Source organism: Ovis aries, chromosome 17 (assembly GCF_016772045.2).
Source record: "Ovis aries strain OAR_USU_Benz2616 breed Rambouillet chromosome 17, ARS-UI_Ramb_v3.0, whole genome shotgun sequence".
NCBI lineage: Eukaryota > Metazoa > Chordata > Mammalia > Artiodactyla > Bovidae > Ovis > Ovis aries.
In genome coordinates, this window is record NC_056070.1 from 12,668,934 (window position 1) to 12,692,262 (window position 23,329).

General features: G+C 42.3%; 1 protein-coding gene across 3 annotated transcripts in view; it reads right to left on the reverse strand.

The window, feature by feature from the left end:
• The window catches only part of C17H4orf51 (chromosome 17 C4orf51 homolog), a 47,786-nt gene that overhangs the window by 22,214 nt on the left and 2,243 nt on the right, over nucleotides 1-23,329 (reverse strand). For all 3 annotated transcript variants that reach the window (XR_006056630.1, XR_009596836.1, XM_027956958.3), the window contains exons 2-3: nucleotides 20,040-20,101; nucleotides 2,219-2,277 (exon numbers count right to left, since the gene is read on the reverse strand). Coding sequence is in view for 1 of the 3 variants with exons in the window: in XM_027956958.3 (XP_027812759.2) it covers nucleotides 2,219-2,277; nucleotides 20,040-20,101 (121 nt within the window). In the remaining 2 variants the exon portion in view is untranslated. The remainder of the gene's footprint in view (nucleotides 1-2,218; nucleotides 2,278-20,039; nucleotides 20,102-23,329) is intronic.

Here is a 23,329-nt window from a genome sequence, read left to right on the forward strand (position 1 = left end):
AATTAGACAGCTATCCTTATATGCAAATAGCTATCCTTATATGCAAATATAACATAACTATCCTTATATGCAAATAGCTTATACAAAGTAGTTAAGAAAAAGCTAAACACCCCAATAGTAAGGTGGTCAAAGAAAGTGAATACGATCGATCCTCATTGTTCATGGATTCCATTCAAAATCAATACTCACAGTGCTTTTGAGATCATTCAAGGACAAGCCCAAAGTGGCAAAGAGTTTGAGTTACTTGGCGTGCATGTTCTTGGTGGAGGCCCGACAAGGGCACACTCTGCCTTCTTGTTTCAGTTCTGGTCCTGTAAACAAGTGACCCCTTTGCAGCCCATCTAGAGCCACACCTTCTGGCTTTTCGTGTCTTTTGTTAATGACCTCACTGTTCTAAACGGCCCCCAGGTGCAGTGCTGACGTACTGCTTAGTGCTGCTAAGTGCGAGAAGGCTGACGTGCCTTACAGAGAAAATACGATTGTTAGATAAGCACAAGTTCGGAGAAAGCGATGGCACCCCACTCCAGTACTCTTGCCTGGAAAATCCAGGGACGGAGGAGCCTGGTGGGCTGCCGTCTATGGGGTCGCACAGAGTCGGACATGACTGAGCGACATAGCAGCAGCAGCAGCAGCAGGCACCAGTTATAGTGCTGTAGGATCAATGTTAATGAACCAACAATATATGTTAAATAAGGTGCTGTTAAACAGAAACACAGGGAAAACAAACTTCCGTATTGACCAGTTGGTGAAAATCGTATGACCAGAGGCTCACAGGAAAGAGACCCTATATTTCTCTTAGGAGCAATAGTTCTGTATTCCCTGAGTCACGTTGGTAGAGACTTTAAAAAAGATAACTACCTTGAATAATGAGAACTGACTATAATTCAAGAAAAGAGTGTGAATAACTAGTAAACAAACAGAAGATGCTCAACCTCAGTGATAAATGAAAATCAAAAGAAGATTGAGCTATTTTTATCGAACTAGAAAATATTAAAATTATTTTTAAAGCCAGCATTAGAAAAAATATAGGAAAACAGGCACCCTTGTGGGCTGCTGTTTCATAAAACCAATGTTCTAAAAGGCAATTTGGCCATATATCAGAATTTAAAATAAGTATCCCTGCTGACCCAAGAATTCTGCCTATGGGAAAGTACTCTGAGATGATGATTGTACAATTATAAAAAATTTACATTCAGATTTACTGATTCCCGCATAATTTGTAAGTTACAAATTTGAAAAGCCTAAATGCCCAGCAATATGGCATATTTTTAAAATGATACATCCAGTCAATAGAATATTATATATCTATTAAAATAATGATTATGTTAACACTGAAAGAGGTCCATGAAAACCTTAAATGATTAAAGCAGATTTCAGAGGACAGTGGATCCCATCAGTGTGTTCTACGTGTATGACTGTGTACATCCTTAAAAACCTGTTCAATTGTTTGGCTGTGCTGGGCCTTCGTTGCTACGTGGGCTCTGCTCTGGTTGAGGTGAGCAGGGTCTCCTCTCCAGTCGTGGCGCCGAGGCCTCTCATTGCCCTGATTTCTCTTGCTGAGGAGCACCAGCCCTAGGCAGGAGGCCTTCAGTGGCTGCAGCTCCTGGGTTCTAGAGCACAGACTCAGCCGTTGTGGCACAGGGCCTTAGCTGCTCTGCGGCAGGTGGGGTCTTCCCGAATCAAGGATCGAACCCATGTCTCCTGCACTGACTGCGGTTTGCTTTAGCACGGAGCCACCAGGGAGGCCCGCTGTGAGCATCTTTATGTACACGTAAGTATAGAGAGAGCTTTCTAAGGAAGATCACTAAAACATTAGTGGCGGTTCATCCCTGGGAGGAGGGGAGGGTTTCAGGTAGCTTTTACCTTGTCTCTGTTTCTCTGTATTATTTGAGTTTTCAATCAGAGAAGAGCTGCTTTTGTTTTTAACTGTCAATGTAGTATGTATAGTTATTGTCACACATGGGAAAGAGGAAAAATTCATGACTGTGAAAGAAGCAGAGAATCATCATCTCACAACTAATGTTGGCAATCTTATATCTCCATCCCCTGGAAGAAAGCTAAATGTATAATAAGCACTCAAAAATAAATGTTCCGTGAATGAATATATGAACAACTTCATTCCGCTCCAGTTTGTTTGTTTTCTAATTAATAACGATAAAGCAGTATGCAATCATTTAAGCTCTACATGTAAACAATCACTGAGAGCAGTTGGACTTACCACTCCATGCTTGACAATAGATGAATTTTTAAAGGAACTGGTTATATGCGGTAACAGTCCTGCATGCAAATGAAGAAGAAAAACCAGGATCAAACCCAGTGTCAGAGTAAAATTTCTTGCATTCCCAATTAGGCTAGACCAGCAAATTGTAGCCTGGTGGGCTGCCATCTATGAGGTCACACAGAGTCGGACATGACTGAAGCGGCTTAGCAGCAGCAGCAGCAAATTGTACACACGTCACTTATTTCCCTTTAGAATCTGATCAACAGAAAAGTAAGAAGTAAGACAAAGCTGTGACTAAAAGTTAACTCATATAGTAAACATGGGGTGAGTAGGTAAAAATGTTATTTTTTTAACCACTTTAACGTTATTTTAAAAAGAAAATCATATTGGTAACAGCCAAGAAGACATTGAAATTATTTGAATTTACAGCTTAAAAATATTATCAGAGTAATTCAGTTTTACATGTCCTTTGGCTTTCTCTATAAGGTTTTCCTGAAATAAGTCTAAAATTGGGCCTGTGTTTCAGTATTAATTTTCTTAAATTTTAATTTAGCTACAAAATAATTCTTTATGTCCCCTCTCCCCCATGAGAAAGAAAAAGTAACCTTTTTAAAGTGTTCCTCTTTCTTCAAGATTTTAATTTTTTAGAGCAATTTTAAGTTCACAACAAAACTGAGAGAAAGATACACAGTCCCAATATACTCACTGCCCCAACACAGGCATGCTGCTGCTGCTGCTGCATCGCTTCAGTCGTGTCTGACTCTGTGTGACCCCATAGACGGCAGCCCACCAGGCTCCCCCGTCCCTGGGATTCTCCAGGCAAGAACAATGGAGTGGGTTGCCATTTCCTTCTCCAATGCATGAAAGTGAAAAGTGGAAGTGAAGTCGCTCAGTCATGTCCGACTCCTAGCGACCCCATGGACTGTAGCCCTCCAGGCTCCTCCATCCATGGGATTTTCCAGGCAAGAGGATGGGAGTGGGGTGCCATTGCCTTCTCCAGAGCTTTCCCATTATTGGCATTCCCCCACCAGAGTAGTACCCACTGTTGCAACTGGTACACCTACAATGTATTAATAACATCATAATGACCTAAAGTCCACAGTTTCCATTACAGTTCACTGTTGGTGGTATATATTCTGTCGTTGTTTAGTCACTAAATTGTGTCCGACTCTTTTGTGACCCCATGTAACCCCGCCAGGCTCCTCTGTCCGTGGAATTCTCCTGGTGAATACTGGAGTGGGTTGCCATTGCCTTCTCTGGGGGGTCTTCCCGACCCAGGGATCGAACCCGCATCTCCTGCATTGGCAGGTGGATTCTTTAGTCACTGAGCCACCAGGAAAGCCAGTACATTCTATGGGTTTGGACAAATATAGAAAGGCATGCACCCATCATTATAGTATGACACAGTTTTTTGACTGTCCTAAAAGTCCTCTGTGCTCTATTTATCCATCCCTAATAGAATCACTTTGTTGATATCCACAAAATAACTTGTGGTTTTGATTGGGATTGCACCGAATCTAATTTCAATTTCTACTTGTTCATTGCTAGTATATAGGACAGCAATCAAGTTTTGTATATTAACCTTGTATCCTGCAGTCTTCCTGTAATCACTTATTAGTTCCAGGACTTTCTTTCCTTTTTGGTCAGTTCTTTTCGATTGCCTACATAGGAAGTTGACTCATATGTGAACAAAGAGAGTTTCATTTTTTCCTCCTCAATCTCTATACCTTTTATTTCCTTTTCTTGTCATAATGTATTAGCTAGTACTTTCAGTATTATGTTGAAAGGAGTGGTGAGAGGAGAATCCTTGCCTTGTACCTGATAGTAGTGGGAAAGCTTTGAGATTCTGTCATTAAATATGATGTCACCTATAGGTTTTTTATAGATTTTTTTTTATTAAGTTGAGGAAGTTCCCATCTTTTCCTAGTTTACTAAGACTTTTTTATCATGAATGGGTATTGAATTTTGTCAAAAGCTTTTTCTGAATGTATTGATATGATCATGTGATTTTTTTATTTAGCCTGTTGATGTGATGGATACATTGATTTCTGAATGTTGATCTAGCCTTGTATGCCTGGAATAAATTCCTCTTAGATGTGGTGTATAATTCTTTTATTTGCTAATATTTAGCTGAGGATTTATGAATCTGTGTTCATGAAATGTATTTATCTATATATCTCTTGTAACCTCTTTGTCTAGCTTTGGTATTAGGGCAATGCTGACCTCACAGAATGAATTAGGAAGACTTCCTTCACCTTTTAACCTCTGAAAGAAATTGTAGAGAATTGGTATAAGTTCTTCCTTAAATGTTTGATAAAATTCACCAGTGAACCCATCTGGGCTTATTGCTTTCTGCCTGGGAAGGTTATTGATTCAGTTTCTTTAATAGATCTAAGCATATTCAGATTGTCTATTTTTCCTTATTGAGTTTTGACAGTTTGTGTCTTCAAGGGATTGGTCCATTTCATCTTGGTTACCAAATTTGTCAGCATAGAATTTTTCATAGTATTCCCTTAGTATCCTTTTAATGTCTGTGAGCTCTGTAGTGATTTTCCTTCTTTGATTTATTCTGGTAGTAATTTATGTCCTTTCTCTACTTTTTTATTAGTTAGCCTGTCTAGAGTCTTACTGACTTTTGTTGATTTTTTTCCAGAGAACCAGCTTTTTGTTTCCTTGATTTTCTCTGTTGATTTCCCATTTTCAGTTTCATTGATTTCTCCTCTAGTACTTCTTTCTTTTCTATTGCTTACTGTGGGTTTAATGTGCTCTTTTTCTTCTAGTTTCCTAAGATGGAAAGTAAATTGATTTTAGATTTTTCTGATAAATCAGTGAAATGCTATAAATTTCTAAGTACTGCTTTTACTGCATTACACAAATTTTAAGTTGTATTTTCATTTAGTTCAAAATATTTTTTAAATTTCTCTTGAGATTTCTTCTTTGATCCATGTGTTATTTAGAAGTGTATTTGTAATCTCCATGTATTTGGGGATTTTCCAGTAATCTTTGTTATTGATTTCTAATTTAATTCCACTGTGGTCTGAGAGCAGACATTCTATGAACGCTATTCTTTTAAATTTATTAAGGTGTATTTTATGAGCCAGAATGTGGCCTGTCTTGGTGAATGGTCCATGTAAGCTTGAGAAGAATGTATTTTCTGTTGTTGGATGACATTATTTAGTAGATGTTGATTATATCCAATTGATAGGTGGTAGAGTTCAACTATGTCCTCACTCACTTTCTGTCTTCTAGATCCGTCTACTTCTGATAGAAAGAGGCTGGAATTTCCAAACATGACAGTGAGTCCATCTATTGCTCCTTAAAGTTTTATCAGTTGTCACCTCATATAGTTTGATACGCTGTTGTTTGGTACACTTGTGTTAAGGATTATTATGTCTTCTCAGAAAATTAATCCCCTTATCATCATTCTTATTAATCATTATTATTATATCATAATCATTATTATTAAATGCCCTTCTTTATTTCTGATAAATTTCCTTGCTCTGAAGTCTGTTCTGTGTGAAATATAGCTATTCCTGCTTTATTTTTAATTGGCATTATCATAGTATAGTTTTTCCATTTATTTACTGTTAATCTATTTGAGTCTTTATATTTAAAGTGGGTTTCTTGCAGATAACATATGATAGGATCTTGTATTCAGATCCACTGACCTCTGTCTTTTAACTGGTATATTTAAACCATTCATGTTCAAAATGACTGTTGGTACAGCTGGATTAACCTCTACCATATTTGTGACTGTTTTGTTTGTTGCCCTTATTCCTATTTATATCTTCCACTTTTTCTGCCTTCTGTTGCTTTAATTGAGCATTTTATATGATTCTCTCTCTCTCCTTTCTTAGTATATTTCTTCAGCTTTTTAAAAAGCTCTTTTAGTAGCTTTCCCTAGAGTTGTAAACACATGTTTACAACTATACATTTACACCCAGAGAAGGACATGGCAACCCACTCCAATATTCTTGCCTGGAGAATCTGCATGGATAGAGGAGCCTGGCGGGCTACTGTCCATAGGGTCACAGTCAGACATGACTGAGAGACTCAGCACTAGTGCATACATTTACACTATAGCACGATACAGGCATACCTTATAATAATAATAACATATTCCTATTTCCGCCTTCCTTTTACTTATATCATTCATCTCAGTTATATAAGCATACATACGCACGCATATTATTGAATACATTGTTACATTATTTTTGAACTGTTATCTGTTAGATCAATAAATAAGAAAACTAAGTTTCATTTACTTATTCCTTCTTCAAGGCTTTCCTTTTTATGCAGATCCAATTTCTGACCCATATTATTTCCTTCTCTGTAAAGAACTTTTAACATTTCTTGCAAGACAGACTTACTGGCAACAATTTCCCTCAGTTTTTGTTTGAGAAAGCATTTCTTTCTCCTTCACTTTTCAAGGATAATTTCACAGGGCACAGAATTCTAGGTTAGTAGGTTTTTTCCTCTCAGCAACATTACACATATCACTCTGTTCTCTTTTAGCTTCCACGGTTTCTCAGGAGAAGCGGAATATAATTCTAATCTTGTTTCTCTATAGGTAAGGTTTTCCCCTGTGGCTTCTTTCAGAATTTTTTTAAATATATCTTTTACTTTCTGTACTTTGAAAATTTTATATCTAGGTATAGGGCTTCTGTGCTTCTTTTGCTTGGTTTACATTTATCCTTCTTGATATTCCCTGAACTTCCTGGATCTGTGGTTTGGTGTCTGACGTTAATTTGTGGAAACTCTCAGTCATTATTGTTTTACGTATTTTTTGTGTTTCTTACTTCTTCTGGTGTTCTCATTACATCTTTTGTGTTTGTCTCATCGTGTGTTCTCTATTTTCTGCCTTTGTTCTCCTTGTCTTTCAGTTTTATACTGAGGTAGCCTCAAGCTCAGAGTCTTTATCCTCAAGCTATGAGCAGTTTACTATTAAGTCCAACAAAGGCATTCTTTATTAATAGTATACTGTTTTTCAACTCTAGCATTTTTTTTTGGTTCTTTCTTAAGATTTCCATCTATGTGCATGTGTGTGTGTGTGTGTGTGCACGCACACACACGCACACACTAAGTCACTTCAGTTGTGTCTGACTCTTTGCGACCCTGTGGACTGTAGTCCACCAGGGTCCTCTGTCCATGGGATTCTCCAGGCAAGAAGACTGGAGTGAGTTGCCCTGCCCCCTCCAGGTGATCTTCCTGAACCGGGAATTGAACCCAAGTCTCCTTTGTCTCCTCATTAGCAGGCGGGTTCTTTACCACCAGTGCCTCCAGGGACGCCCCTATATGAACATATTGCTCATCTATTCTGTTTTACCAGAGCCTTTAGAATATTAACCATTGTTGTTTTAAATTCCTGATCTGATAATTCCAGCATCCTACTGTATCTGGTCCTGATGCTCTTAAACTTCAGATTGTGTTTCTGCCTTTTAGCATGCTTTGTGATTTTTTTTTCCTTGATAGAAGGACATGATGTACCAGGTAAAAGGAATTGCTGTAAATAGGACCTTAATAATGTGGTGGTAAATTGTGGGGGAAGAGAAGCATTCTATAGTCCTGTAATTAGGTCTCAGCCTTTTGGTGAGCCTGTGGCCCTGGGCTGTGAACTTCACAAGTGTTTCTAAGTTTTTTTCTCCCATCTTAGGTGGAACAGCATGGCTGAAGTGGGCTGGGTATTTCTCTTTTCCCACATAGAAGGGTAGAGTAGACTGGAGTTGTCAGTTTTCCTTCTCCCAGCTCAGTTAGGCCATGCTAATACCCTGGCAGATTAGGCTCTGGTTGATGGACGTGAGTCTGAGTGAACTCCAGGAGTTGGTGATGGACAGGGAGGCCTGGCGTGCTGCAGTTCATGGGGTTGCAAAGAGTCGGACACGACTGAGTGACTGAACTGAACTGAACTATCTTCTCCTGAGCGGTTGTGTGTGTGTACAGTCACTCAATATTGTCCAACTCTTTGCAGCCCCATGGACTGTAGCCCACCAGTCTCCTCTATCCAGGGAATTCTCCAGGGAAGAATACTGGAGTGGGTAGTGATGCCCTCCTCTGGGGGATCTTCCTGACCCAGGTGGATTTTTTACCACTAGAGTAAAGAATACTCTGGAGTATTTCAGAATGGTTCTTTTCCCCTTCCCCCTGCCAGAAGCACACTCTGATGTTTACTGTGGGTACCTGGTCAAGTTCCTGGAGGTAAATGTCATATAATATTGTAAGGATTCCCCTACTCCTGGGTCTTTCTAGAATTTTTAACTCTCAGATTTGTCTACATTGTTGACAAACTGTTGCATTGTATTGCCTGCATGCTCAGGCTTGTCTACTCTTTGTTACACTGAGCCTCCAGCAATCTGTCAATTCCTGTTCAGATATTCCAACCCTAAGCACTGGTTCCTGTGGCGGCTTCACCCGTGAGCCTCAGCTCTGGTAAGCTGTGACTCTTTGTATTCATCTCTCTCTTCAATCTTGGGAACCGTGGTTTGCTCTGGGTCATCACCTCCCTTATAGATCCAAGACAGTTGTTGATTTTTCAGTCTTTTCATCTCTTTAGCTTTTGTTAGGATGGAGTAGACTCTTTCAAGTACATTAGGTACAGAAATGGAAGCCAGAAGTCAGGGTAAACTTATACCTGAAGCATCCTTCTATGTCCACACAACTTAGAATCAGCGGGAACACCAAGACTAAGCTAAAATTCTAAAGCTATAAATTTTTCTCAAGGTCTAAAGAAGCTCTAGCGTACTTTTAATAATATTCTTGAGGTATAACTTACATGTCATGAAACCGACTCAACCCGTTTCACGATTTCAAGTAAATTTATCAAGTTATACAACCATCATCATAATACTATAAATTAGTATTAGAGCATTTACATTACCCCAATAAGACCCCTCATGCCCATTTATGGCTAATGTCCTTCCCTACCTTCAGACACAGAAGACTACTAGCTTACTTTATCTATAGGTTTGCCTTTATTGGATATTTCATATAAATGGAATCACACACTATATGATCTTATGTGTCTACCTTCTTTTATGTAGCGTAATGTTTTTGAGATTCATCCGCATTCCATATTTTGTTCTTTTCACTGATGGGTAGTACTCCATTGTATAAATAAAACAAATTTCGTTATTCATTCACCAACTGATGGATGTCAGGATTCTTTCCAATTCTCACTATTATAGATAGTACTGTAGTGAATATTCATGTGCAAATCTTTGTGTAGACATATGTTTTCTCTTCTCTTAAGTGAGTTCCTGGGTTTCCCAGGCGGCGCTAACGATAAAGAAGCCCCGGCCAGTGGAGGAGACAGAAGACACGTGGGCGTGATCCCTGAGTCGGGGAGATCCCCTGGAGGAGGGCCTGGCAACCCATTCCAGTGTTCTTGTCTGGAGAATTCCCATGGACAGAGAAGCCTGGTGGGCTACCGTTCATGGGGTTGCAGAGAGCTGGACACAACGGAAGTGACTTAGCACACACACAAGTGTGTACCTAGGTGTGGAATCGCTGGATCCTATTGTAAACGTATGTTTAACTTTTAAAGAAACTGTCGAGGCATTTTCCAAAGTATCTGTGCTAACGTTACATTCTCACCAGCAATGAATGAAGGTCTGGTTTCTCTACATCCTGGCCCACACTTGATATTTTCTATGATTATAGCCATTGTGGGACTGTAAGGAGATCCAACCAGTCCATCCTAAAGGAGATCAGACCTGAGTGTTCATTGGAAGGACTGATGTTGAAGCTGAAACTCCAATACTTTGGCCACCTGATGTGAAGAACTGATTCATTTGAAAAGACCCTGATGCTGGGAAAGATTGAGGGTGGGAGGAGAGGGGGACGACGGAGGATGAGATGGTTGGATGGCATCACCGACTCAATGGACATGGGTTTGGGTGAACTCCGGGAGTTGGTGATGGACAGGGAGGCCTGGCGTGCTGCAGTTCATAGGGTCGCAAAGAGTTGGACATGACTGAGTGACTGAACTGAACTGAACAGATGTAAGGAAGTATGTCATTGTGTTTTAATTTGCATTTTGCTAATGACTAATCATGTTGATTTCTCTAGACTATTTTGATTTAAAAAGTAAGGAAAAAATTAAATTTGATTAAAAGTAAATAAAAATTGACTTAAAAAGGAGAAGAGTGTTGGTTTGGCATAATATGATGGGGTCTAGTCACCGGGGATGAGTCAAGGAAGAGGAATAGCATTTGGCAAATACTCATTATCTGTGCTGTTTAATGCTGATAAACTTTTTAAAGCAGGGTATCTTAAGCTAAAATCAATGAGTTCGATAATTATTTACCTAAATTCAAGAAAAAACCACTTTTTCACAGTGACAGAGCAGGTAGATACGAAGTTTATCTTGCACAATTAGCTCTGATTATTTCTGTAAATCCTTAGCCTTTCAAAGCTCTATAAGACTTTTATAAATCCCATAGGCCTGCCAGAGGCTTTCACTAGTTTTTTGTCATTCTTCCTTTCAAAAATTATATAAGAGAATCATTAATTATCAAGTTATATGATTTAAAAATATAAAAATTTTATAGAAAGTGATTTTGAGGCATTTGATAGATTATGGGGGGAAATGGGGATTAGAATTTGTGCTGGACCACTGTATGAGGGATATGTTGGGATTTTATACCCATCTTTTAGCCAAACTTGTACATTTTTCTCATCAAGCTAGAAACAGCTCTCATTTTCTTCAGTCGTTTGTGGAGAAGAATACCAACAAGCTCGCATATGCTGGTGTATGCTCTGCTGATTTTTTTCTTTGCAAGTTAACAGTTGACAAAATAGAGCCCACAATTCAACATTACCCTGGCAGTTTCAGCTGGCCTTTCAATAAAGGACCTTTAACATTCCCCTAAATTGCCAGCGTGATCCGCCTCCCTGCTTCGACTTCCTAGTCCTAGAACTGTAACCAAATTGGGTAGTTTTGTTGATGAAACTAACAATGTCAGTAACTGCCAGCAAATTCTATCTTACGTATAAGGTCCATAAATCTTGTGCCAACCCTGATGGAATGCTACAGGTATATGGTTTTAAAAATAAGTTACCAAGAAAGCAGGTGTGGGTTTGTGAGCACCTGCTCTTGCGGAATCTCAAGTTTGGAAGTATTCTGGGTCTTCTAATCGTGGAGTCCTCTACTAGGTGCTGTGATGGTACAGCTCTCAGCTGTATTTGTGATTCTGTTTTCTTTTCTTAGATTTGGGGATCATGTGATCTTCGAGCTACCCATCCCCGTGTCCCTTGAAACTTAGAGTTCCTTAAAATGAAGCATCATGAACACAAAACATAATGTTGGAAAGTAAAGAAAAAATTGTTTTTAACCTTTTCTGAGTGCTGTGGTCTTAAACTCCTTTTGTAAAAGAGGAGAGTTTAGATAAAAGATTAAAAGACTTAACCAAGAGTCTGTGGACACCCTGGAGAGATCTAAGGTGTATGCATTGGTGGCTCGTAGAAGTGTCTTGATGGATATTTTTCTGAAGATAGGGCCTAGAGCTTTCATCAGACTTTTCAAAGTGTCTCAAAAAATATGAGGTGTCTTAAAGAAAGAATTGCTAACCATGGGGATAGATGACAGAGTGAATCTTTTCCTGACAGACCATTAAGAATAAAGCATTTAATGGTCTGAACATTAGGTGAGAATATCCTATCAACATGAAGTTTCTTGCATGTAATAACAGTATTATGGTCATATAAGATAATAATAGTATGGTTACTAGCAAATAGTATTACGGTTATAAGCAAACATTGTTGCTCCTAGAGGTACATGCTCAAGTATTTAAGGATATACTGTTACTATGCCTGAAAATTTACACTCAATAGTTCTGCAGAGTATTACATACAAGCATCAATAAGGAGAGACTGAGATAAAACTATATGTTAACAAATGTGGCAAAATGTTAACGATTGGTGAATCTAGGCAGGGAGTAGGCAAATACTGGTTCTACTATTCCTGCAACTTTTCTATGAAATAGAAAATTCATAAAGGATAAAGGGAGAAGGCATTCATTTATCTGCTCAATTTCATAATGATGGACAAAGTGCTATTACCATATTTCATAGATGACTGAAACCAGGCAGAAAAAGATTCGGCAAACCAGGCAGCACCAGCCCAAATTACACTGGAGCCATGACCAAGAACAGACCTAACAGCGATGCCCTCTCCCCGTCTCCTCCCCACATGCTTGTAGCCCACCCCATAGGGAGGGCCACGGTTTGTTCCCAGAAGCCCATAGTGCTCAGTCGTGTCCGACCCTCTGTGACCCCGTGGACTGTAGCCCACCAGGCTCCTCTGTCCACGGGATTCTCCAGGCAAGAATACTGGAGTGGGTTGCCATTTCCTTCTCCAGGGGATCTTCCCCAACCAAGGATCAAACCAGGGTCTTCTGCATCTCCTCCGCTGGCAGGCGGATTCTTTACCACTGCGCCACCTGGGAAGCCTACTGTTGTGCTCTCTTTTCCTCCTGGAGGTTATGCTTGAACAGTAAAGTATGCAGGGTAACAGATGGCATTTTGTGACCTTCTTAATAACAGGCTTAGCTGCCAATGTTCCCTTGTGTCCAGTCTCTGCAGGGAATTTGGACGCTGTTGCCTTACACTTGAATCTTTCCTGGCAAACACTTTTAACCATTTGTTAGACTGTTTCCTAATTTCAAATTGAGCAAAACAAAATTCCCAACACCTGAAAGGGACGGTGGTCGTTCCTGGGTCTGGGGGCCTGTCCTGGGATTCGTTGGGGTGTGCTGGCCATCAGCTGGTGCACCTGGCAGTTTTTAGTCTGGGGAGGACCTCAGTCCCAGTAAACTGCTTTCCAGGCTGTCTAGATTTATGGGGTAGCCAACACAAGCTTTTTTTCTTTCTGTAGTTTAAAAGAAACATATGCACTTCCCACGGCCAGGCAAACGAATTAGCCAGATAAATGAAATCCTGGCATAGCAGATTCTCTGCCGTGACTACCCACACTGGAAGTGAGCTGGGGGACCCCGTGGCGGGGGAGGCTGGTTCTAAGGCATCTTCCCCCCTTCCTCGTACCCGTGGACAGCCGTGTTCTCCATGGGAGGAGGACGAGGAGGGCAGGGGTCAGGTTAACAGAGCGGTCCTGAGAGGAACCAGGGAGGACATTCGTGCTAAAGCCTGAGGCATCAGCCCTCTTCTCCCCCAACACAATGGACCCCCACAGCTTGTGCCTCCAGGGAGGGGAGTGGTCAGGTCAGTCCCCGTCAGGCAACTGGTGTGTGGCGAGGTGAGAGAGGGGAGGGATGGGTGGAGAACATGCTAGAACATTATCAGCACAGATGGTAGGAGTGGAAAGTGTGGAAACTCAGGGTGAGATGACCCAGGTGCCAGGCGCAGGATGGCGTGGAGTCACAGGCAGGAGGAGACAGAAATTACATTTCTGTGAGGGCGAGAGTGTGGCGGGTGTGTGTGGCGGGGTGGGGGGCTTCATTCCGGGGAGGGGAAGCTCCCCCATGCCTCTGCCTGGGATATGATGGCCTAGGTGTCGGGGAGCCTGGATGAGGAGCCGTGAGTCTCTCCCAGGACAGCTAGGGAAGGCTGCCTGGCTTGACTGCCATCTACCCACTTACCATGCCATCCGGGGGCCAGCCTACTGCTCCTTCCCCAGGCAGGCCAGCAAACCTGCTAAGGATTGCTGGATCCAGCAAACTGGATAAGCCCCTCTCTTCAGGCCTGCCCTAACCCATCTGCCCCCACCTTCACTCTAGGGCCTCAGCCTCCAGGAGCAAAAAGCTTTGGGAATGATCCCCAAACAGCACAAGGATGCACCATCCCTGTGACGTTATGGAAAGAAGGTGGACAAAGCTTGGAAGCAAGATACCCACACCACTAAGAAAGGGCAGGCCCTTGGACACCAACATTTCTGCTCTCTTAACTCTCTGCCGCTCATCCCAGATCACACTCGCTGGCCCTTGCTTACAGGGCTGTGTCTGTTTCAGATTTGGGGTTTGCCTGGCTGTGCTTCCTTCCACTCAATACAGAACCTGGGTGCAGGGTGGAGGAGTGCATACAACTAAGGCGGGTGCGTGCGTGCTAAGTCGCCTCAGTCCTGTCCGACTCTTTTCGACCCGTGGACTATAGCCCTCGAAGCTCCCCTGTCCATGGGATTCTCCAGGCAAGGGTACTGGAGTGGGTTGTGGTGCCCTCCTCCAGGGGATCTTCCCCACCCAGGGATCGAACCTGCGTCTCTTATGCCTCCTGCATTGGCACCCCCAGGGAAGCCCCTACAACTAAAACCACATACAAAGTGCAACAGTGCCCTATGCTGTTTTTTCACTCAATTTCTAAGGTATTTTATATGTAATGCTTTAGAATCCCGCCACTAAACACACTAAAGCCTGCCGCTGGAAACACAAGCTTTTGAAAGGTTGCTTCTATTAAAAACTACATTATAATTTGTAAAATTACTTTTATAAATTTCCGTTGGAAAGACAAATTCTACGTAAGAAACTGTCTCTATAAGGAAATATATTGTGGGAAAGAAAAAGTCAACCATAGAAGGTCCATAAAAACCACTGTTCAACATACAATTAAAGGACACCTGGTTTGTGTTTACCCCTGGCCTGGGTGCTGGAGATAGAGACCAACGAGACAGACAAATTCCTGCTCTCTTGAAGCTGATGTTCTAGAAGAGGAAAGATAATAAATGAGTAAACAAATATAATAATACATAGAAAACTAGGCATTAAGATGAAAATTAAAAATGGCAAGTGTGTGAAGAACTGACTTTAAATAGAGTGGCCAGGGAAAACGTCTCTGAGGAAGTGACATTTACATTCAAACCTGAAGCGTACAGTTCAGCAGAGCTGGGATAATTGGGTTCCAGCAAAGAGAATGTGTGTGCAAAGGTCCTGAGGTAGGAAATGGCTTAGCAGTTTCAAGTCCCTGAGAGAAGCCAATTAACTGGAACAGAGTGATCAAAAAGCAAAAGGCATGAAATGGGAGCAGAGGATTTGATTGCAAGCGTCAGAGGAAACCAAGTGACATTATCTTGTGTATGCTTGAAGGCCTCCCTGTGTGAAGACAGGACTCATGGGAATTCTGGCTGTTCCTTTTACTCTCAGAAGTCTTTTGAGGTTTGGAGGAGTGAGAGTGAAAGAACAGGAGAAAAAGATGATGTTGAAAATGAACACACTCTTGAAGGAACATGACAAGTCATCTTCACGTTGCCCTCTCAGAATATTCCTTGGTTCCTGAAAGGTTTCTCCTGGATGCTGTCATCCTTGTAAAAGGCCATAACACCATGGCACGTCCCTGGTGGTCCGGTGGCGAAGAGGCTATGCTCCCAGTGCAGGGGGCCCAGGTTCAATCCCTGGTCAGGGAACTAGATCCCACATGCGTCAGCTAAGACCTGATGCAGCCAAATAAATAAATGATATGTGTGTGTGTGTGTGTGTGTGTGTGTGTGTGTGTGTGTGTGTGTGTGCTTAAAGGCCTATGCCATAAAGACAATTCTACGTTGCTCTCTAGGGACCTGGAATTTGTTATGTGTGACTAGGGAATATCCCAAGAAAGAAGGCACATTCTCATACATTCTGTCTCGTCTGGGCTCTGATGATGTCAGTCTATGGATAACCTCTTCCCTGGCACATATTACATCTCTTAGAACAGCTAGAATCAAAGAGGCCAGTGTACCCTTTTGCAAGAGTAACTTGAGCTCATCCTGGAGGGACGTACAGAGGCACTCAGAACAAGAAAAGCGGCAGGGACCGCCTTGAGCGCAGCCCCAGAGGCAGCAGGGCCCACATCCCATCTCTCTCTTCATAAATCGGTTTTGTGGGAGAGCAGCTTTTTAAACAAAGCTTGCTAGAATCTGTCTTAGCAGAATGTAAAGAGAGAGGAGCTGCGAACCAATTTCCATCTGTATTGCAGTTTTCAGATGCTGGATTTTAGTTTTTCTTAGTTATTGCTTTGTTCTCTGAACTTGAGAGATGAGCAGATGGTGGGGGGCGCCAAAGGAGGGAAAAGCCACAGCCACGTCACTTGGAAAGAAAATTAATAGTAACGCCAAAGGAAAATCCACCTTAGCGTAGGTGGAATAAGGCCAAATTCTTTGAAAGCCAGTCTTGAAAAAATCTGAGTACATTTTTCCTCTGATGGTTGTGAATCACACTTAGGAACAGTCCATCTGATTTGCGAATCTATCGAGGGACACATTCTACAAGGAGACCATCAACAGACCCATGTCCACGAGCGGTGAGCAAATTTATCCAGTGGACTTGTATTGATTTGGCTTCACGTTTTAACTCCCTTCATTAGATGTTTCTAGCACAAAGTTGAGAAATCTGTATGCAGGTCAGGAAGCAACTGTTAGAACTGGACATGGAACAACAGACTGGTTCCAAATAGGAAAAGGAGTACATCAAGGCTGTATATTGTCACCCTGCTTATTTAACTTATATGCAGAGTACATCATGAGAAACGCTGGGCTGGAAGAAGCACAAGCTGGAATCAAGATTGCCAGGAGAAATACCAATCACCTCAGATATGCAGATGACACCACCCTTATGGCAGAAAGTGAAGAAGCTAAACTAAAAAGCCTCTAGATGAAAGTGAAAGAGGAGAGTGAAAAAGTTGGCTTAAAGCTCAACATTCAGAAAACTAAGATCATGGCATCTGGTCCCATCACTTCATGGCAAATAGATGGGGAAACAGTGGAAACAGTGGCTGACTTAATTTTGGGGGGCTTCAAAATCACTGCAGATGGTGACTGCAGCTGTGAAATTAAAAGATGCTTACTCCCTGGAAGGAAAGTTATGACCAACCTAGACAGCATATTAAAAAGCAGAGACATTACTTTGCCAACAAGGTCCGTCTAGTCAAGGCTATGGTTTTTCCAGTAGTCATGTACGGATGTGAGAGTTGGACTGTCAAGAAAGCTGAGTACCGAAGAATTGATGGTTTTGAACTGTGGTGTTGGAGAAGACTCTTGAGAGTCCCTTGGACTGCAAGGAGATCCAACCAGTCCATCCTAAAGGAGATCAGTCCTGAGTGTTCATTAGAAGGACTGATGTTGAAGCTGAAACCCCAATACTTTGGCCACCTCATGCGAAGAGCTGACTCATTGGAAAAGACCCTGATGCTGGGAAGGATTGGGGGCAGGAGGAGAAGGGGACAACAAGGATAAGATGGTTGGATGGCATCACCGACACAATGGACATGGGTTTGGGTAAACTCTGGGAGTTGGTGATGGACAGGGAGGCCTGGCGTGCTGCAGTCCATGGGGTAGCAAAGAGTCGGACACGACTGAGTGACTGAACTGAGCACACAGTTGATAATCCCAAAATTAGATGTGGAAATTTTCAAAGAAGCACAGAGGCCAAATTAAACAATTCTACCCTGATATACTGTCACCTCTTAATGACGAGAGTAGGCATCAGTTAAACTAAAATGACCATTTGAGGAAACTGAGAAAAGCAACATGGCAAAGTCTCCACTAGTAAATCATCATTATGAATACATTTGTACACTTATGTCTTTCCTACCTTTCTCCTACCATACTTTACCATAAAGACAGGAGAAGATAGGAAAAAAGCAATACCTATCATACACTAGTAAATTATTTAATTTCCCCTACCCTAGACTTGGAGAAGAAGAAGTCTCCAAGTTTAGTCTTCTCTAAACTCAGAGAAGGGGATGGCACCCCACTCCAGTACTCTTGCCTGGAAAATCCCATGGACGGAGGAGCCTGGAAGGCTGCAGTCCATGGGGTCGCTAAGAGTTGGATACGACTGAGTGACTTCACTTTCACTTTTCACTTTCATGCATTGGAGAAGGAAATGGCAACCCTCTCCAGTGTTCTTGCCTGGAGAATCCCAGGGATGGAGGAGCCTGGTAGGCTGCCGTCTATGGGGTCACACAGAGTCGGACACGACTGAAGCGACTTAGCAGCAGCAGCCCTAGACTTGTCTTCAGGCCAGGGGTGTGTGTGTGTGTGTGTGTGTGTGTGTGTTCAGTCGTGTGTGACTCTTGTAACCCCATGGACTGCAGCCCGCTAGGCTCCTCTGTCCATGGAATTTTCCAGGCAAGAACACTGGAGTGGGTAGCCAGTCCCTTCTCCAGACAAGCTAGGTAGTGTGTTTCAATTTTATGATTATCACTGCAAAGGGAGAAAGAAAGTCTTTCTTGATTTTAATAGCGCAAATGGTTCGCTGTCCTGGTCTCTTGCCTAAACAAACCATAGAGGGATGCATCAAATCCATTTCAAATGTACTATTCCCATATAGTCTAGTTTTATTAGGAAAGCCAGCAGAATAGTGATCGTCCAAGGCAGTGGTTAAAAACCTTGATTCCACTTTTCAGGAGAGCTCCCTGAGGCTGCAGGATGGTTCTTGACACCATACCGACAACACGCGGGCATACACTGAATAACAAATGTAACAGCAAGTATTAATAGAATATTTTACAAAGTGCTTTAATATCCTCACCCGAGATGACTCTCATTGGTCTTATTAAACCTTCAAAGATTGAACCCAGAGAGATGGAAATTATATGCTGCTGCTGCTAAGTCGCTTCAGTTGTGTCCAACTCTGTGCGACCCCATAGACGGAAGCCCACCAGGCTCCTCTGTCCCTGGGATTCTCCAGGCAAGGACCCTGGAGTGGGTTGCCATTTCCTTCTCCAATGCATGAAAGTGGAAAGTGAAAGTGAAGATGCTCAGTCGTGTCTGACTCGTAGTGACCCCATGGACCGTAGCCTATCAGGTTCCTCTGTCCGTGGGATTTTCCAGGCAAGAGTACTGGAGTGGGGGGTCACTGACTTCTCCAGGAAATTATATGGGAAAAACCTATTGTGTTTCTTCCTCAAAATCAGAGTGTGGGGTAGGAGGGCTGGCTGTCCCCCTCTGCTGAGTGCAGTTGTTACTGGACAGGGGCTGCCCAGCCCAGGAATCTGAACTCTCATGTAGGTGGGGCCTTGTGACCACTTCCCCCACGGGAATGTGAGCATGTGAGATGTGAGTCACTTCCAGGCTGAAGTGGTGGAAAAGCCATGTGCCATCCCGACCCTTTATCCTCCCCCGCCTGCCAGACGGAGATTCTGGGGCCCCAAGAGATGGTGGAACTCCCAGATGAATGACGTCTGTGTCCTTAGATCTAAGGTCTGTCTGCAAAACGCCTTCCCGGGCCCTTGTATGAAGGAAAAAACTATCTTTTATCATGTTGCCTGCATGCTCAGTCGCTTCAGTCGTGTCTGGCTCTTTGTGACCCCATGGACAGTAGCCTGCCAGGCTTCTCTGTCCATGGGATTCTCCAGGCGAGAATACTGGAGTGGGTTGCCATGCACTCCCCCGGGGGGCCTTCCCCACCCAGGGATAGGACCTGCTTCTCTCCTGTCTCCTGCACTGGCAGGTGGGTTCTTGGCCACTAGCACCACCTGGGAAGCCCATTATCATGTTAAACAACTGGAATGTGGAAGTTTATCTATTATAGCAGCAAGCGTTATCCTGATTTAACTGAAGTGGGGTGGAGGTGGTATCGATTAGCAAATGGAGTTTCTTAGTTGGTGGTTTGTAATGGTTTGGTTTCTCTTCCTAATTCTTTGACATACCCAGTAAAGTTCACATTCTGTTACTTAGAGCTCCAAGCTCTGGGAAGAGGTACCTTCTGAGGAGGACGTTTTTTGCCCTGGAATAACTATTATTTTTAAGAGCGACTGATCCATAGTGGAACATGCTAGAGGCGCCTTGCCTTTAGTAGGTATATGGAAACTGTTCGGATGACAATCTCGAACATAAAAATTAGCAAGGCAGCAACCTTGGCAAAACGGCTGTGCTCAGAACTGATCACACTGCACTCACCTTTAGCATCTGTGGTCTCCTGGAGTTCAGCCCTGCCGGCAAAGCAGTTTGGCAATGCCATCCTACAGAAAGCAAGTTCGAGAAGCAAGGTATGAGCTTATGGGGTTTATAAGCCACAGTCATGCGCTTGCAGGGATTTTCACTCATACTTTCATTTTATTTCTTCAACTTCGGCTTCTTTTCTTCCCCTTTTCTGCTCTCCCAACAGTAAAAATCCCATTAAATCAACCCAAGTTGGACTTTCTCGTTGTCTTTAGTGATTTGTTTGTTCCCCAATTTGTCATAAAAGGGTAAACTGTTCAACTTTTGGACATGAAAAGCTCAAACAGTAAGTTCATAATTGTTTTCACAGAATTTATGAGACTTTCCCTCGGGAGCTGTTTTCAAAATAAAATAAGCGCTATGAATGGAATAGGAAATATTACAGTAATTATGTTGGTTTCCCAGGAAAACTTAGAACTTAATAGCGGCGGGGTAACTTGGGGACTAGCAGATGCTGTGTCTAGCCTTCAAAACATATCTGTATCTCAGTTTCTCTGAATCCAGATATAATGCTCATTTTAGGCAAGCAGTTGGCTTGGTGGGAAGCGCAGTCATTAATTTCTAGAGAACGACTTTTGTTTTAGGGCCTCTCATTGAGGAGAGGAGGGTCTTCAAGCTCCGGGGACCTGGAGCTATATGTGTGTTGGGGTAAAGTGGAATTATGTCAGCCTAGAGTCCTAGTGTGGGGGTGGGAAAGAGGGAGGATTTGGGGGACAGATGCATCAGGAGTTTGGAATTAGTAGATGCAAAATATCATATATAGAAATAGATAAATAACAAGGCTCTGCTGTGTGGCACAGAGAACGGTATCGGTATTAATACCCTGGGATAAACTATAATGGAAAAGGATATGATAAAGAATGATACATATGTATAACTGAATCACTTTGCCACACAGCAGAAATTAACACAACATGGTAAGTCAACTATACTTCAAAAAATAAATTTAAAAAAAAATGTAAAAAAAATAATTGCAAGAGTTCTAAAATGCTTCTGGATATGTACTGAGCCCACAGACTAGCCCTCATCACCCCTGAGACAGGGGCTGGTGGCCCACCCTGCGTCTTTCTTCTCCTTACCTACAGCAGCAACTGAATCACCAGGGAGTGTTAATTTTTAGATGCACATTTGATTTTTTTTCTTTCCTGGTGCATGGGCTCAGTTGCTCCATGGTAGGTGACATCTTCCCAGACCAGGGATCGAACCCATGTCCCCTGCAGTGGCAGGCAGATTCCTAACCACTGGACCACCAGGCAAGACCACCAAATGCACCTTTCCAAGCCCAACCCCCGTAATTATTTTTCCAATAGGTTTGGAACAGAAAGTCAGACAGTCAGTGGGCCAGTTTCCTGACTTCTATGGAATCATTTCTTTGCTTCTCCTTTTATTTATTTATTTTTTACCACCCAAGCAGATACACCAAACACCGTAGTTTGGCTTGGGTTGTTTTTTTTTTTTAAGAGGCCTTCCCAGGTGGCGAGAGTGGTAAAGAACCCACCCGCCAGCGCAGGAGACCTAAGAGACTCGGGTTCAGTCCCTGGGTCGGAAAGATGCCCTGGAGAAGGGCATGGCAACCCACTCCAGTATTCTTGCCTGGAGAACCCCATGGACAGAGGAGCCTGGCGGGCCCCAGTCCGTAGCGTCATAAGGAGTCGGATACAACTGAAGTGACTTGGCATGCACAATTTTTTGAAACTTCTATATAAATAGAATAATATACATATGTTTTGCACCTGGCTCAAATGCCGCATACAGTGTTTGTGGCATTTCAGGGTGCAACCTTAGTTTGTTCATTTACGTCGGCATTGAAGAGTCACACCACCGTCTAGTCATTCTTTTATATTTGAATAGTATGTTTTCTATGTTAGGCTTGTTTTTTAGTTTTTTGGCTATTGTGAAAAATGCTGCTATGGACCACTTGTACATATCTCTTGGTGCATGTGTGACAACATTTTTCGGCTGGATATATACTTAAAATTGCTAAGTCCTAGGATATCTAAGAGTTGGACACGACTGAGCGACTTCACTTTCACTTTTCACTTTCATGCATTGGAAAAGGAAATGGCAACCCACTCCAGTGTTCTTGTCTGGAGAATCCCATGGACGGCAGAGCCTGATGGGCTGCTGTCTATGGGGTCGCACAGAGTCGGACACGACTGAAGCGACTTAGCAGCAGCAGCAGGATATCTGTAGCATCAACTTTAGAAAACAAGATCAAACTGTTTTCCTCAAGAAAACAATTCAGTGCATACACCCACCAGATGTACATGAAAGACCTCGCTGGTTTATACTTTCACCAGTACTTTGTATTAATAATCTTTTTAATTTTAGCAATTCTGGAAGTTTGCCTGAGTCAGCTCATTGTGGCTTTATTTGCCTGTCCTGATCGTTAACGTGGTTAAGGAACTTTTGATACATTTTACTGATCACATGCATATCTTGGTTTATGAATTTCATTTCAACCTCTCTTTCCTATTTTTCTAGTAGGTTGTCTTTTTCATACTAATTTGCATGAGTTTTTCTTTTTAAAATATTTTCGTGTATTTATTTAGCTGTGCGAGGTCTTGGTTGCGGCATGCAGACTATTAATTGCGGCCTGTGAACTCTTAGTTGCAGAATGTGGCCCTCACCAGGGATCAAACCCAGACATGCTGCATGGGGAGCACGGAGTCTTAGCCACGGGACCACTAGGGAAGTCCCAGGTTTTTTTTTTTTAAATATGTATCGTAGTTATGAGCCCTTGGTCGGTCACTGAGTTGAAAATCTCACCTTCGTATCTGTAGCTCAACGTTCATACTTTTAAGGGTGTATTTTGTTAAACAGGGCTACTTTAAGCTAGCCTCATTTACTTGTTTCTTTGTGGTTAGGACTTTTTGTCTTCTGTTTAGGAAATCTTTGCCAACCCCAAGATCATCAAGATATTCTTTATGTCATTATCTAATGGGTTTTTGCTATTTTTGCCTTTCACACTGTGGTCTCTAATTCATCTGGAATGAATCTACCTGGAATTGCAAACATGACCTTTCTCCACTGTTCTGCCACCTTTTACATAAATAAGTGCCCATATATGCAAGGTTCTGTTTCTGGGCCCTTTTTTCTGTTCTAGTCGTCTATTTGTTATCTTGGTGCCATAGTGCCATTCTGCCTTAATTATTGAGGCTTTATGGTAAGTTTTGTTATCTGTAGAGGAAACATGCTTACTTTGTTCTTTTTAAAGAATGTCCTGACTATTTCCTGGCTTTGAACCA